Source organism: Gymnoscopelus microlampas (genome assembly GCF_963454915.1).
Source record: "Gymnoscopelus microlampas genome assembly, chromosome: 24".
Classification (NCBI taxonomy): domain Eukaryota; kingdom Metazoa; phylum Chordata; class Actinopteri; order Myctophiformes; family Myctophidae; genus Gymnoscopelus; species Gymnoscopelus microlampas.
In genome coordinates, this window is record NC_139961.1 from 30,729,600 (window position 1) to 30,747,880 (window position 18,281).

Genomic DNA, 18,281 nt, shown 5'->3' on the forward strand with positions numbered 1-18,281 from the left:
CCCCCCCCCACACACGCCCCACCACCCTTTCCTACAACGTCTTGTTATAAAACAGCTTCTGAGACACACACAAGCAAGCACACACCCCCTTTTTTGCGAGCCTCTGCGATGCATAGCTCCATATTAGGGCATGCTGATGATGTAATGCTCCATAGGCAGGGAGCATGCAGTGAGCATATTCCTTATTGTTTGGTCGTACTGCCGGAATGTCCACATCACAGACACTGAGAGAGAGAGAGTAGCGGGCTTTGAGTGTGGGACAAGTCAGATAATGAGTTTACCGCAGTGAAGCCGGAGGACTTTGCCACAGGTAGGCAACAGCAAAAAAGGGAATAATAATAATGGAACATAACTTTTGAATTGAGGGGAAAGGAACTTTTACAGTTACTTTTTTGGTCAAGTACAAGTGCAGTAATCACTTGTGGCTTTGCTGGGGTCTTGGTTTTGCTGTTGAGCTAAGATGTTCTGAGATGTATGGCTTCAATTTTATCCTGCTGTTTGGAGTTATCATTGTGTAGTTACAGACATCTTTTGAAATAACTTGCTGAGCTGTATCAAATGTTAAAAAGTGGTTGTGTCCTTTAAGCCAATGGCAGTCTAACTTTTGGCAGTCAAACTCTTTTTTGTAAGACAGACAAATAGGTAGTTACTGAGCGGAAATCTTTTGATTCAATTCATTTGTTGGATGAATTCATTTACAGTATTATGCTCAAGGAAAGGTGGTTTAGAAATCAAGCAGGCTTGTGATCTTTTAAAAACACAAAAAAAGTATTTACATCTGACCAACTCAACTTACATTTAATTACACCTGAAGAGACATCAAAGTAGATCATTCCTTATGTTTTATTCATAAACTTGAGCGGGGCAGAGGTTACAGACAAGCAATTCAACAAATTATCTATCACAGTATGTGTTGAACTGTACTGTTAGTGAAGAGATAAACCATTCATCACTGAGGCATCAAACATGAACAGAAAGAAGAAAAGTTAATTGTCACTGTACATTGTACAATTTGACAAATTTGCATTAGAGATGCTGGTGTGGAGTAAGTAGTGTACTGTAACCTTATGGGGTATATTGGCAGGCATGATATAAAGTAACAGGATTACACATATTGTACAATCCAAAATGATCATGCATATATATGAGGATCATAGCACTCAACACATATGATGCAACATAAATACATTCCACATCTATGGACTCTACACAATTTGACATCATGATGTCCAGAAATACTTGGGTGTTTGAAGGTGAAAATGTAATTCTGTTGACAAAATGATGACATTCTTAATTAACATCCTGTTTCACCGTTTACATCGACAATGTTATCTGGCTGCTCCCTCTTAAGTACTTTAATGCTTTTCCAGAACTCGAGCACTTTTATGTAGTTCCTACAAATCTAGGGCTCTCATGGGCAATTCTGTGTATAAGTACCAGCACTGGAAAGTTAATCATTTTTAGACCTCAATACAAGCTGAGTGCCCTCTTGGGGCACATTGACTAGCTTGTGCACACTTTGAAAGAAGTCTGCTCCTGTAACGGTCAGCCTCACTCATTTAAAGACTTGAAACAATGGCACAGGGTGCATTATAGTCAGTTAGAATGTATGTATGCAAGTGACGGTCAGTGTGTACGGTGTAGCCTACACAAAGGGTTATATTGGTCTGTGTATACATGACTTAATCACGCGTGGTTAGGAAATGACATAGCGGGCCCCTGACATATGGAACGTGTAACACAGCTTTAAGAAGCATGTGAGCCACAGTTTCCAACTTCAGGAGTCACGTAAAGAGAGGGGGAACCCTCTGTGAAACCACAATGCCTGTTGGTGGTTGGGACTCCACTGACAGTTTGCCTGGCGACTCCCTGCACATTTCTATTTTTTCCCCCTAATATTTCTGCTTTATTTGGTATTATGCAACCAGAAGAAGACAGAGAAGATGACAACAGAGATTTGAACAAAGATAGGAGTAGACATTGGACCACCAACTTAAGTGTCAGATGAAAAGATCCTCAGATTGTGCCTCCCCATATAGAAGGTTAATGGGCTTAAAGGTCATATTAAATAGTAAAGGTCTAGTTATGGGGTTAGTTGCCATCTGTGCCAACACCCTTTTTCCTGCTGACAGTGCAGCATGACATGTTAATTACTTGTGGTGGAGGAGGTGGTAGAGCATCCGTTTTGAGGTGAGCACAGCCTAGAATTGGCAGCCATCGTCAAAAGTTGTGTAACCAGTGTGGGCTGTATGACGTCGTGCAATTAGAGATTACCAGCAAAATCATTACGTCACCGTGCAGCAGTGGTGGATAAAGTACTCAAATGTTTTACTTAAGTAAAGGTATCAATACTGCAATGTACTGTAGAAGTACTCTGTTACAAGCCTTCAAGGAATTCTAAATTTACTTGAGTAAAAGTACAAAAGTGTTGGTATCAAAATGTATTAAAGAACCAAAAGTAAAAGTACTAGAATGTTTGAAAATAGCAGATCTACAAGCTCACAACGCGCCCCAATGCGACGCGTTGTGAGCTTGTAGATCGGCTATTTTCAAATAGCCTAGGTTTAAAATAGGGCTAAAGTGGTTAATGTATGTTTTAGAATGTAATGATTTATATCTGCAAAGTAACTAGTAACTAAAGTTTTCAAATAATTGTAGTGGAGTAAAAGTACAATATTTGCCTCTGAGATGTAGTGGAGTAGAAGCAAAAGTATATACAATTGGAAGTACTCCAGTAAAGTAAAAGTACCTCAAAATTGTACTTAAGTACAGTACTTGAGCAAATGTACTTAGTTACTTTACACCACTGCCGTACAGAACATATGTAACTTTGCCCCGCGCTTCCTTTTAGTAAGGCCAATGGATAAAATACTGTACTTAAACTGCTTTCAACCTGGCATCCGTACGTCATTATAAGCAAACATTGTAAAAACAAATTGTTAAATATGGGGAGACCCGATGGTTAGGGTGCATACCCTTATGGGCTCTAAGGCCTGATAGCGAGTCCCCGGTTCGATTCACGGACGACTGGACCATTAGCTGCATGTCACCCTAATATAGCTATATTAGCAGACTATTTTAGCCATTTGTCGTAAGTGGGCTTACTGTAAGTGGTTAAAGCATAAAAATGAAATGAAATCATCAAGAGGAGATGTAGTCAAATGATATGTCAATGATACATCGATGATGAATACAGATTCATCGATGATACATAAAGATGCAACAACGATGCATCACCGGGCTGCACTGTAGTTGTTGTGCACTTCCTGAACACAAGGGGGTTACTGCACTCATCCACTCACTCAATCTCAGTGGAGGGTAGCTGGCTCACTAGTCAGCAGCACAGACTCATATTTGTCTGTGAGCTCCACAGTTTCCCAATGGGGAAATGAGTAATAGTTATATAGTTTCATGATAATTTGATTTACCCGAGTCCCCCAGGGGTCTATACTAGGCCTCCTCCTTTTTCCCACTCCACACCAAATCTCTCTTGTAGATCGGCTATTTTTCGCGGAATGTTCCCCCCCCCCCGCAGAATAGGCTGGGTGTTTGGCATGATGAGAAGACATACTGTATGAAGATAGTGTACGTAACGTCAATGTACCAGAATGACCCAATTTAAACGATGCCCCCCCCCTCTCACTAAAGTGTCTTCTCCTGTCTTCCCTGAGCACAGTAAATGGCTGGCTGATGAAAACAAATTGCAGTCCTCTTTGGGGGGTGAACTCTAATGTGGAGTGATTAGTGTGTGTTGGTAGGGGGCGTTAGGGATACAGTGTATGTCGTTTCCTCTCAGAGGACCTTTCTCTGTTGATATAAAGTGCCCTTACATGAGGTGTATAGGGTATATATCCATTAGCACTACTTGGAAGTACTTTGTGTATTTTAATTGGGGGGGAGGGGGGAGGGGGAGGCTGGTCTTGCTAGTCCTAAGAGAGTCCAAAGTCCATTTCTTATTCTATTCTGGCTCGATGACATCACTAGAATAACATTGGGGCTGGAGATAAGAGGCAGAGCAAACAGCGATTACACGGGAACAATTGCGGGGAAAACGCCTGCCTCCGTTACGAGTGTTTTTAAAACAAGTAGCAAAGAGGATAAAGTACCAGGTACACTTCTGTTACTTCTAATATTTGCTAATTGTTAATGGGTAACAGAGGGTATTAATAAAAAACTGCCAGCATATGTTGCAATGAACACGAGCTGTGCTGCAAAGTACTGCAACATATGGTGTCCCCAGTTAAAGCTATCGTTGATAGAGAACAGTGTCATTTTTGTTCAAATGTGATATATGTCGATATTGATATATGACATGAAAAGTAACGGTCACTAGGTACACCTTCACGTCTCAACCCTGCACACTAACCACACATAAAATGACTTAGAAATAACAGCAAACGCGATGGAATAGTCTACAGTGCTGACGTATGCTTTGACAGTCACCTTTCGAAGTCAGTACAGTACCCGCCTGGACCACATGGAGACATTTACATGAGTCCTCCACCCACCCTGAGGAGAGAGATGACCCCCCCCCCCCCCCCCACACACACACACACACACACACACACACACACACACACACACACACACACACACACACACACACACACACACACACACACACACACACACACACACACACACACACACACACACACACACACACACACACACACACGTGGAGTTGGTGGTCTTTGGGGTAGAGTCGTGATCTTTGGGGTAGAGAGATAAAGAAAGAAAATTTGTTTTAGTGCTGTGTATATACACTGTGGGACTGTAATTGCTGTAAGAAACAGGGGGAATTCCTTTAATAACTTTTTTTTTAAGCAGGCAGGGTAGTAAGTCATGGTGGTTTTGGTAAGGCGGGGGAGAGCGTGCGGGGGTACCCGAGAAAGCCCTTCATTAAGGGATTGTTCCATGCCAGCGGGACATCTGTGTGGAAATGCCTGGCAGCTGCATACGCAGCAGTCATAACATCCCCCACGCCCCCTATGCGATGCGGGCGGCACTGATATATACGCATGAGCCAGACACAGTGACCCTGGCTACGCACGGCGCCTTATGCACTGTAATTGTACACGGGTCCATGGGTGTGTTCACGTAATAGTAATACCTTGACACGGTTTGACTGATTTTTGTTCCATCTGAAAGTTTGTGTTAACCACTGTAGCTTGACACTGTCATGCACAGAAAATACCTAATCTACAAGCTCACAATGTGTGAGCATTGCAGCGCGTTGTGAGCTTGTAGATCAGCTATTTTCACTGCACAACACTGGCATACAACGTTTAGCTGTTCTCTGTCTAGTAGTGTCTATGCAATGCAAGCTACCATTGCATGTAAACATAATATATTTAACATATTATACCTGTACATAGCTTAATTTCAAAAGTGTTAGCATGCAGATAGCACGCTAAATACTGGACGGATAGAGGAATAACATTAAAACATAATTAATCAAATAGCGTACAAGCCCCAAAATATGTGCATGTAGTGATTATACTATTACCAAATAGAGGTGAACATAAGCATTTAAGCAACAGCAGGGATCAAGAGGAATTCATAGCCATTCCTCTCACCTCTGTTAGTAATATATCAACGTTGGTAACGTTTCACAGAGGATATATAGTAGGTCATATGAGATGCATCAATGGTGCACCCTAAAATACCCTGGAAACATTTTCAGCTTCACTTACTATTGGGCTTTAAACTCGAGGCTCTATATTTATAGCCATAAGTCAGGTTTCCAAACGATGTGAGAATTAACTGGCAACATGGGAAGGGAACTGAAAAAAAGAAAAAAAAAAGCTGACCCGAGCATTGCAGGCGACCAACCGTGAGTTAAAATGCAGCAATGTTTATGATGTGTTAAATTTTCCATGACATAAACTGTTGAGTCCTGTTTGAAATAAAGGGCAAATATGAGTGTTTATAGTGTGACTGTGCTTTGAGTTGTGGGGCCAGTGGGCAATGGCAGTGAGGGCTGGTAGTTGTATTCTCATGCACTTTTCATCTAACATGAGCAAAGAAGAAACATATTTGAACACAGAGATCTCAAAATTATTCAAAAAGTTTAACAAGGTGCAACTATGTTTGCAATGCTCAGCGCAGTGATGGTTTCATATTCAATGAAAATGACAATCATCTGTCTTCATTCAAAAACTTTGAATTTTGAACAGAAGATGACACTTACTCATTTGCTTTTTGTCTTCCTTCTCACAGGTTGAAAGTGCTAATTGACCAGGAGAAGGCCTACCAAGAGCGAAAAGAGGAGGAGAACAACAAGAAAGTCACAGGCCTGAAGGAGGAGCTGACCAAGCTCAAGTCGTTTGCGTTGACGGTTGTGGATGAGCAGCAACGCCTCACTGAGCAGCTAAGCCAGCAGAAGGCCAAAGTCCAGGAGCTGAGTGCCAGTGCGTCCAAGACCCAGGAGGAGCTGAGCACAGCAAACACCTGTCTACAGGAGGAGGAAAGCAAGGTTTTTCGCCTGGAGACTGAACTTCGCGACCAGGCCAGTCGCAACCACCAGGAGCAGGAGGCCATGACCGCCAAACTGACCAGCGAAGATGCCCAGAACAGACAGCTCCGTCAGAAGCTGTCCACTCTCAGCAGGCAGTTGGACGAGCTGGGGGAGACCAACAAGACGCTGCGCAGGGCAGAGGAAGAGCTGCAAGAGTTGAGGGACAAAATAAGCCGCGGTGAGTGTGGAGACTCTGTCCTCATGTCTGAGGTGGAAGAGCTGAGGAAGAGAGTGCTGGAGATGGAGGGCAAGGATGAAGAGCTGATCAGAATGGAGGACCAGTGTAGGGACCTCAACAGGAAGCTGGAGAAAGAGGCTGGCCAAAGCCAGAGCCTGAAGGCTGAGGTCGACAAATTGAATCACAGGATCATTGACCTTGAGAGGCTAGAGGACGCTTTCAGCAAAAGCAAGCAAGAATGTGGCTCTCTCAAGTGCAACCTGGAGAAAGAGAAGACTGTCTCCAAGGTTCTCTCCAGCGAGCTGGACGTCTTGAAAGTCAGAGTCAAGGAACTGGAAACTGCGGAGAGCCAACTGGGGAAGACTGAAATGACGCTTAAGGAAGACCTTACCAAGCTCAAGACGCTGACGGTTATGTTGGTGGATGAGAGAAAGGCTATGGCGGAGAAGCTTAGGCAGATGGAGAACAAGGTCCATAACAGTACGGGTAAGCTGCAGGCGGAACAGGACAAAGTCACGTCTGTCACGGAGAAGCTCATTGAAGAGAGCAAGAAAGCGTTGAAATCAAAGGCGGAGCTGGAAGAGAAAATGTGCAGTAATACTAAGGACATTGACCATCTGAGAGCCAAGCTGAGGGCTGAGGAAGAACAGAGCAAAGACCTGGAGTCTAAGGTTGGTGTGATGAAGAACAGGCTGCAGTCGCTGGAGGCCATTGAGAGAGAATACCTGAGGATCAAGGCTAAAGAGGAGCACATCAAGACGCCCGTCAGCAACCGCTTTCAACAGGAAGACAACAAAGTCAAGGACCTGACACAGGAGGTCGAGCGGCTGAGGCGCAAACTCAAGGACATGAAGGTGGCTGAGGGCGACCTGCTGAAAACAGAGGAGTTGGAGTCACTGGAAAAGAAATTCTCAGATGAGCAGGAGAGGGCGAAGGCTTTGATGGAGGAGCTGGAGATATCCAGGAACGAGCTTGCAAAGTACCAGCTGGCCGAAAAGAAAGAGTGCAACCAAGAGCATGTCCTTTACAAGCGGTTAAAGGAGGAGGAGGCAAAGTCCAGCCATTTGACCAGAGAGGTAGCAGCTCTGAAAGAGAAGGTCCACGAGTATATGGGCACTGAAGACTCCATCTGCCGTGTGAAAAATGATCACTCCACACTGCAGAGGAAACTGACCCAGCAGGAGGTCCGGAACAAAGAACTGGCCAGAGAGATGGAGACCCTCACCCGGGAGCTTGAGAGGTACAGGCGCTTCAGCAAAAGTCTCCGTCCTGGTATGAACGGAAGGCGATTTTCAGACCTACACGTTTCATCCAAGGAAGTCCAGACTGAACCGCCCGACCTCCTGCCTCCCAACTGCATGACCATGGCGCCACTAGAACGTGCTGTTGTGAACGGAAAACTTTATGACGAGAGTGAACCGGAGGATGATACAAATTACAACGAGGTTCAACTAACAAAATGCAGCCCCTCGATCATCAATAACGTCAACAACTTAAACAACAACATGAGAAGGGCCCGAGTGCCACTCAAGAACAAAGAAAGCCCCCAGGTGGTCAATGGTAAAGTGCAACCACGGCAACATGCCAACAATGTCCAGCATGGCGATGTGGTGTTGACCCACAGTCCCGGGCAGCCTCTGCACATCAAAGTGACTCCTGACCATGGACACAATACAGCCATGCTAGAGATCACCAGCCCGACCACAGAGAATGTCCAGTCATACACCAGCACTGCCGTTATACCCACAAGCGGAGGCCCACCCAAACAAAGAATTACAATCATCCAGAATGCATCCCTTTCCCCCACCACAAAATCCATTTCCCCCACAGCAAAATCAAAGGGCTCCCCAGTGTCTGATGGACCATGTTCCCCTGATAGGGCCCTGTCACCTTTCACAATGGCTACTTACTCCAGAACCATGACCCCTGATTCCTCTGGCTCTGTGACCCCGGACAGAGCTATATCGCCAATACAAATTGTCTCTGTGACAACAGGCACCCCTGAGCGGACCATTTCCACAGAGCCAGTGGAGGTTGTGGGGGGTCACGCCGTCTTCCGAGTGACCCCGGAGAGGCAGAGCAACTGGCAGGTCCAGAGATCCAACAGCTCGGGGCCGAGTGTCATCACCACAGAGGACAACAAAATCCACATTCACTTAGGGAACCCCTTTATTCAGACCATCAGCAGTCCGCCACAGACCCTGAGTCCATGCCACATGCCTGGACTTCAGGAGCAGAGGACTCAGGTCTCGACCAATGGCAGCCCCCCTGCTGCCAAAGTCAACAGCAAAATCACAAGTAGCATCATGATAAAGCCCACCTCCACCCCAATCCAAAGGCCAGCACAAATTACAGTAAGTAATGCCTATGACTGACCTAATATCCACCCCTCACCAAAACCCTTCATACCATCCTGTTAATGATCCTTGCCCATTAGACCCACAACACCCCCTCCATTTAACTGTCTTCAGTGTCTCGACAGAGATTATACCGCTGATGTCTTTAAACGTCTGTTTCATTGATCTGTGAATAGAAAGCTAGATGGTTTTTACTTTGGTTGATTTCATTAGTTCTGTTTGATTAGATAAAGCAATGGTTTGCGTGCATGAAAAAAAATAACCATTTGAAAGCACTAGATGATTTCACTCTACACCAGGTTTTAACTTGTGTGCACTTACTGTATTATACTCAATGGTAAAGTTACCATGTAGGACAGGCTATTTACACTGATGTATAATTTCAATGCTGTTTATACTTCATATTACTCATCTTGCATTTTCTTTAAGTTGTTTTCATTTTATCAATATTAAAGTGTGCAAAAAAGAGGCATTATGTTTTAGTTTGTCATCTATGCTTGCATACTCAATTTACTCACTCAATGCGGCATGTTTTGAATGTTTAAGATTAAAGATAATCAGAAGATCAGATTCATTTGATTTGAATTCATAGCATGTTCTCTAACATCTAAACACTGAGTTCAGTCACACTTTCTATTTTATTAGTTTTAACCAGGTTCTGTGCTGTTGAATGCACAAAATATACTCACTTATTGACTGTTCAGTTTTTCATATCAAAAGACAATTAACCACAGAAACCCTATATACTTAGTTGATCCAAGTCCTCCAGGGGTCTATACAAGGTCTGCTAGTATTTCCCCCTACACCATATCTCTTTGCCAAAAATAGCAGATCTACAAGCTCACAATGCGTCTTAACGCGACACGTTGTGAGCTTGTACATCTGCTAAATATTCGCCAAGAATAGGGACACAAGGGTTCCTGTGGTTAAAGATAATAAATTGCTAGATATAACAATTCTCAACTAGAGATATTTGGAAAAAAACTCTGCTTTGCTTACTTACAGCCTTTAAGATTAACAAGAAAGGGAGAACGGGAAAAAAATGAGGGGTACTGACATGTGTTTGCTTGCTTGAGTTAAAATCATAGGCTGACATCATAGTTTCTTCCCTACATCCAGAGCACAGAAACCCAGTGACCTAGAGTGAAAAGCAACATGGGTGAACTTTGAGTTCTTTTTAATGACATAATGGAAACTCCACTTAGATCCTTTAAAACTATGGAGTGGTGCTCCTTGCAGAGAATCACCCATTGCTGTTGGGTGAAAACCCTGCAAGCTCTTCTGCGATTAAAGAAAGAATTGTCGCCATTGACCATATTCACACGGCGGCCATTTTGCTCTCAATCGTGTTACCCTTAGATAAAACAGACCCACCCCACCCCCTGAGTATGACGTAAGACAATGGTAGACTGTTTTAACTATTCTTACCCATAAACTAAACCTGCATGAGTGAATTGTTCTCTGCTGCATTATACTGGAATAGCACTCAAGACCTCTGTCAGATAATTCACATACATGGCCAAACTGAAACCATTTAAATGACCTGATCAAATTAAGCAAGTGTCCAGATGGATCTCTTTTCCCCCCACTTGTTTAAACTGGTAATAGGCAGGGCAACTATATGGGTAAAATACTAAAATTACCCGATGGGCAAAAGTATCCAAGAAGCTGACTCAGCACTCTTGCTTTGGTCACATTAGGAACACATTCAGTCAGGAAAAATCTACCAGGGATGTTTGACAATGTATCACTTAAGTTATCCACTGATGGAAATGTTTCCAATTGACACAGAGCTAAATAAATTGTATTATGGTATATACAAGCAACCTCAGAGGCATTGCCCAATGCATACATTTGAGAGACCCAAATATATTCTGTGTGCATCTGGGGGGGGGCGTTCAACACAAGTATTTGAATTCCTTTATGGCATTATTTGGTAGACCGACGACAGGAGTCTCCTGGCTCTCAGTTCACTTGGTTGGTAACATAATCCTCTCCTTTTATTTTGCTTTCTCCCACAAATCATCTCTTTTCACATGACTCATCCATCCCAATTATGGGTGTGTTTCTCTATGCATTTGCATTTGAAATGTGGTCGTACGCGACCGCAGGGGAAAATGTTGGCACACAGAGATGCTTTTTTTCGTGTTTAAATTGAGTCTGTACTGAAGGTCAGCCCAAGGGAACCGGGGGAGGAAGACATGGAATGAAGGTGAGGCAGGGTAGAGGGGACAGCGTAGAAAGGAGATGGGAAATCTGGAAGTTGCAGTGTAGTTCACTGCCAGGTAAATCATATGTCACTGATGTCACCTCCATGACTGAGCTAATAAAATGTGTTTGGAAAGACAGGGGAAAACCCCAGCTAAACTGGAGATTTTAATTTGACAGCAGGGCTATAATTTGGTCGCTCCAGGAATGTAATTATACGTAATGTGCACAAAGAATAAGATATGTAAGTTAATAGGAGATATCTTGAAGCCACTGTAAGGTTTGGATATGCAATAAATCTCATATATGACTTTAGTTTGGGACAGATCCAACCACAACGAAATATTGCAAGCAAAACATCCATTGTGTTACTGTATATCACAGCATTTAGCAATTGTTACATTACTTGCATCATAGCAAGCTGTGGTCAAAATGGATCAGCTCTCTCCAAAAGCTAACTAATCTAAATCTAGCCCCATTTTCAGGGTGATTAAGAACAAGCCAATATTTAACCACTTAAACACTATATACTTTGATCAGAGTCTCCCAGGGATCTATCCACAAGTTTCCTAGGGCGTTGTGGGCATCACTTCCTGTCGATTTGATCGGGTATCAGGGATCAAATCGACAGGAAGTGATGCCCACAACGCCCTCGGAAACTTGTGGATACAAGGCCCCCTTCTTTTTTCCCTCTACACCAAGACTCTTTGCAGAAAAAAAGACGGTTTAGAAGCTCACAGCGCGTTGCAATGCGGCACATTGTAAGCTTGTAGATCAGCTATATTCGCCGAATGTTCATCCCAGAATAGGGATGCTAGAGTTCACATGGTTAACTATGTTCCTCCCTATACCACACAGGAAACGTTCATTGATACAAAACAGGCACAACATATCTTAATATACCGGTGATGGAAGGAGCTGATTAACTTAGCAAATCATTACAACCTTCTTGATATCAGTTCTCTGATAGAGCAAGACAACTCCATAAAATGGTGTTGCATTTTCTCAAGCACAATCACAAGAACATAAGTCACTGTCAGTGCACTGAGGTGACCGAATCAAGCATTAAATTGATACAGAGGAAGGAATGCGGCCAACTAAAGGATAAAGGATAAAACCTGATCCAAATCGGCCAGGGTGCGGTAAAACGACACAGGGTGCAAACAAGATGCTATTCATTAGACGTCTACGAGATAACCACACAGCAGCTGGGGTCGCTGTCTGTGACCTCAATTAGCCACTGACTCATACTGACTTAAGTTCAGTGAGAGCCTACCTCCTACACTACAGCCAAGATAAGCATACTGTATCTCCACCACCATGATAAGACGGTTATCCAGTCACACACCGTAGGCCAAGGCCCATTTCATCGTGCTACTTGAGTCAAATTGATAACTATACTCAATGTTGAGTATTACCGTTTTTAATTGTGTACTTTAGGGGAAGATAGGAAGGAGAATGTCTATTTACCCGCTCAACAATACCCCCTTTGTGATATCTAAACATATCACACCCAAGGTCATGCATTGAATAGCGGCAAGAAAGTAAAATAACCACACAGTATCCCTGCCAAAAAGATAAGCTGTGTATCAAGTGTCTGACTGCAGGCTAAAGCGGATTTCCCTGTCTTAGTCTACAATGATAATAATCATAAAGGAATTCCTACCACCTTGACCGTCAGGCACAATAAAACCAGGGATAGGACAATAAAAAGGGGGGGGGGTGGCAAGGCTTACTCTAAACAAAGGTCTTCATATTGAGTGTGAGAGGATATGCACTGTGAGAGTAGCCTCTCTCTCTAACCGCAACCCAAGCCCCAAAACAAACCTTGTGTTTGGTTGCCATGGGGACAATGGCGCCGGCATTGCAGTGTGCACGACGGAGGAAGTTCTTACTTCAACTCCCGCTGCTCCTGCTGATATACGAGAGAACAAAGCATTACATTAAGGCTTGGTGCATGTAAAGTCAACACTGCCTCCATGACGTTAGCCTGCACCGATTTCCTGGGCCATTATGTCTGTTGCCTACTGTAGATATTCTGAAATGTATGCCCGCGTAGGAACTTTAGGTCACGGTTCACTGGAGGTTTTAAAATTAATTCTCCAAAACCACAAGCAACTCATGACATATAGCATTGTGGTTTCTTCCAGGACTACTTTTCTCAGTCTAGACTGAGAGCGGGGTTCAGCATGGGTTTAGGGAATAAAGGCAGATGTGATGAAACCAACTGCAATACTTGTGACCTTAAATTTCTCAGAGTATGGAGCTCAGATCTGCAGAGTATCACTGATATAAAATGTCTCGATTATTTGGCATTGCCTGCACTTTCATTTTAAAGATGTTTCCTTTGTGACCAAAAGTGTGATTTTCGATCACCCCAAAGGATATTTTCACACGTAACTTCACAGGAGAGGAGCACATCACCTCAGTGCATCACCCTGCAATGCAGCCGTCTTTAATCTCTGAGACTAAAAAAGGTTCCAAACAAAATCTCAGTCATCAAAGATGTCCTTATCACAGTGCTTTCCTCCACTAATGGAAGGTTTATGTTTTGAGTTTACAAAACCCAATGACCGTTTTTAAAACGTGATGCTTAAAAGAGATTGTAACCAGATTGTCACTACACAAGCTTGAAGGGTGGTTGTAGTGACCTTGAAAAATACACTGAGCTCCTATTTGCATCACGGTTGCTACAAATTGAGTATAAAGATTCATGACTGATCACCCGCTCCCAATAACAAGTTCCTGAACAATACATTATAGGAATAAACATACCTGACATCCAAGAAGAATTGTGGTAGCTTTGACCAAGAAGAGATGTATTTGATGACGTGTTATATGAACATCTAGGCCAACAAAACTCTGTCCTATAAAGAGACAGAATGAAAGGAGAGCAGGCAGACAAATAGTGAGGTTAAACTCTAGTGTAGAACATATAATCTGTAACATTTGATAGTAAGAAAGCGTGTTTATATGCACAACAACACTACTACTGATAGTAAATCCATACACAAGTTTAACTCTTATTTGGGATAAGCTTTCAACTTGCATGTGTGTAAGAACATTATGAATATCTCCATGGCAAATGAGTTCACTCACATAAACCAACAGTACATTTTATGAGGGGTTTACCTTCCTAAAAAAAAAACAGCAAATAGAAGTTTTATATCCACTGTCCATCAGGTTAGCCATAACCATAAGTGAGAAAATTGCTTTAACTTTTGTTTTAAAAAAAGAAAAGAAAGAATGTTTAAAAAAATGTTTAATGTGAGTGTGATGTTTGTTGCAGTATTTTGTCTTCATGTGCGCCATGAGATACAGCAAATATTTAGTATATGAAATAGGCAACAATACTACATTTATATGCACTCCAGTAAGTAATGGTGTTTGCATGGAAAATACATATGGTATTGGTATGCAATGGCATGCTCTAGTGGTCATAAATAGTACTGCATTCTATTCAGCCTCAAAAACGTGGCCAATTTCTAACAAACCTTCTAATACCATAGAGTTAAAAATAAGTCTAATACTCATTTATAACCTGCTTCATATTAAGTATGTACTCACTAGCTGTACTTTTTAAGCCATTGTTATTCAATTCTGGTGGTCCTGACTGCTGACTCCTGTCACTGTGGAGTGCTGCCGAATCCATTTTGCAGTGGTGTAAAGTAATATTTACTCAAGTACTGTACTTAAATAACATGTTTAGGTATTTTCATTTTACTGAAGTATTTCCAATTTTCAAAACGTTTACTTCTACTCTAACTCCACTACATCTCAGAGGCAAATATTGTACTTTTACTCCACTACAATTATTTGAAAAACTTTAGTTACTAAATTTGCAGATATAAATTATTATAAAACATACATTAACCACTTTAACCCTATTTTATACATAGGCTATTTGAAAATATCTGACCTACCAAGCTCACAACGTTTCGCATACTGCTATTTACAAACATTTTAGTACTTTTAGTTTTACTTTTGGTAATTTGTTTCCCTCAATACAACTTTTTTTTGTAATAGTCGACTTTTCACATCTTCGCCAGGTGCCAGCTGAGATAAATTCAGTCTAATTAATTATTAGCCCTGAAACATGACTGTCACAGACGAGCGTCATGTGAACCCCATGGCTAATTCATTATAGTGTTACATGTTTTTAGTCAGACTTATATGGGCAAATTGGCGGACTTTTACTTTCGTACTCATCATGTGCTCCCTACCTTCCTTCCTTCCTTCCTTCCTTCTTTCCTCAGATCCCTCTTGAAGCATTCCGACGACCTGGGCCCACCAGAATCCCCAAACCTAAAGGCTGCAGCCCCCTGAAAGGAACCAACCCGGGTCAGGGGTCGCCCCCCCTACCCACCACCCCTCCAGGTGCAGCCAACAACAACCTGAACCTAGTCCATCGCAGATTGTGATTACAGCTAGGCTATAGCAGAGCCTTCTATTAGAGAGTTGCGCCAATGAGGGGTCAGAAACAGCGTCGGTCACGTGGTTCATGTAGCTGGAAATAGTGACAAGGAGCCGTCGACTTCAATGCGTTCCATGAACTTCCGGTTTAGGGATTTGTCACTATTCGCCAATCATTGGCGAAGTGAACGGAGTTGGCGTAACTCTCTAATAGATGGCACTGGGCTATAGTAATAGGGCATAGCAGTGGCGGCCATCTTGTGGTGCCAGATAGAAAACCCATTCATTTTTCCCATTGAGATATCTGAAAATATGTATATACATTATTTGAAGCCTGGAAGCAAGCAAGCATGCTCCTGGTGAATCATGACCATAAAACATTTGATTCTGTGTCAAAGACATATTTGAAAACTGCAACAAAAAAAAGGGTATTTATTAAATATAGTAGGCCTATTATAATATATAATGAAATATTAAAATGTTTTTTTGACACAGAATCAAATGTTTTATGGTCATGGTTCACCAGGAGCCTGGATGGCTTGGTTCCAGGCTTTTAAAAAAATCATAAAAATAGTTTAGGAAATCTCTATGGGGAAAATGTATAGGTTTTCTATCTGTGGCACCACAAAATGGCCGCCACTGCTATGCCCTATTATTAAAGGGTTCTTTGACAGTTTCTATTGTTTATTTTTCGTGCACCATGGCGATGTCGCTTAATGGCACAAAACATTGAGCTAACCTGAGCCTGAAATAGTTTGTAAAGCATAAAGCAAGCATTGCCTCCTACAGACAGGATAACACTTTGTCAACCATGCAACGCATACATAACTGAGGAATTATAACCGCAAGCAAGCCATCATTTTGTTTAACTGGTGAATGAAACTAAAATTCTAAGAGACAATGGATTCCCTTAAAGACTCTTTGCATCTTTCAAGATGGAACATGTTCTCCAAAATTAATGAAACCTCTTCGGTGGTGCTATCGAGGACTTATTTATTTTGATGTTCATATGCTTTTTCATACTTACTTTCATACGTAGAAACTGTATACTGATTCTGAATCCAAAATACAATCACAAACATTTTAGTTATAATTTAGATGCTGTCTAGACTGAGATGTCATACTCAGTTAGTGATTTGTTTCTATGTAGCCTACTGTAGGCACCATAATCTAGGTAAATTAATAAACAATAAACATAGTTATAATAAAGAACACTAAGGTTAAATAGTGATATTGTTTAAAATGGATCTGTATTGTCATTTGTACTGCTGTGTGTAACTGTAAATCTACTTATTTCATCCAATTCTATGAATGGAGGTAAGTTTTTTTTTTTCCTTTTTTTAAATGACAACAATGTAAATAAATGTGTAATATCTGTGTTGTAATGCAGCTTCTTTAGTGATAATCTCTCGAATGTAACATCTGTTATTTTTGGTTATCAATAAAGATTTTTTTTATACCTTGCCTAGGTATACCTTTCTCATACTTATGATGGTCTAGACTCTAGAATGATTTAGTTTTAGTAAACGTGATAACATTGTAACTATTTGTTGTTTTACCTTGCCACTTAAGGAGAAACATTGACACTTGCAACCACCATATCACATACATGCTTATATTGTAGGTTACAGACATCGTTTTACACTCTCTCTCTCTCTCTCTCTCTCTGTGTTTGATCATGTTGAAATATGTGTTGAAAATGCTACAGGAATCCATACCACCAAAATTATGAACACTGTCTGAATACCGTACAGTATGTTGTGTTGTTGTAAGCGCATTATCATAGAAGCCATGACAACTCCCCACTTTTTAGAACAGGGTACACATCATTTCCTGATGGACTTACACAGATTTTTAATATGCCCCAGGTGATGAAGCCTACAATATTCCTTTGGTAAAACCTTACTGTGGAAAGACATACATAAATGCTCAGAAACAAGTTGATTTAACACAGTGAAAATAAAAGTAATGTTTATCTTTTGAATACTACAATGGTACTCTGTTAAAACTTTACATCAATAATATTGACAAAGACAACCAGTATGATTTTGTATTTGGGAGTGCTATGAGCAAAATAATGTGAAAGGTAGCATAACGGGAAACGATGTAAAACACATTTTTGTAAAGAGCAGAAAGAGCAGACTTTTAAAGACCCAATGAGAAAAGTATAGTGATGTAAAGATCTTCCAACTCTTTTCTTATCTGAACCCAACTACACCCAAATAACATATTTCCAATTGACTTGAGTTGCTTTGGCATTTCTTATGAAGAGATGATTTATTTATCAAAAAACTGTCCCCCTGCCAGAATCTGTGTTTATTTATCCATAATATATTCACTCACAGAATTTGGGCTACCAAACAACTTCAATTTTCTGAAAGAGGACAATATTGCCACCAAGTGGTTTACTGAAGCCATGCATATAGAGTGATGAGGCTGATTTCTGTAGTAGTATAGCCTCGCGTAGCCAGACTATATCACTGCGTGCATATGAGTCTGGTGCTTCTATGAGGAAGTTTCTTTTCCCAAGGGGCGGGATCAAAACAATGGCTCTGTACGCAATTGGTTAGACCTACAACCAACTACCAAGTACAGTCTCCCATAT

The 18,281-nt window shown here is 41.7% G+C and overlaps 1 protein-coding gene across 4 annotated transcripts in view; it reads left to right on the top strand.

Moving 5' to 3' along the window:
• filip1l (filamin A interacting protein 1-like) overlaps positions 1-17,140 on the top strand; it is an 88,568-nt gene extending 71,428 nt beyond the window's left edge. For all 4 annotated transcript variants that reach the window (XM_084050738.1, XM_084050737.1, XM_084050736.1 and 1 more), the window contains 2 exons: positions 6,223-9,052; positions 15,520-17,140. In XM_084050738.1, coding sequence (XP_083906864.1) covers positions 6,223-9,052; positions 15,520-15,684 — 2,995 coding nt within the window. In that variant the 3' untranslated portion in view covers positions 15,685-17,140. The remainder of the gene's footprint in view (positions 1-6,222; positions 9,053-15,519) is intronic.
• Positions 17,141-18,281: the final 1,141 nt, after the last annotated feature.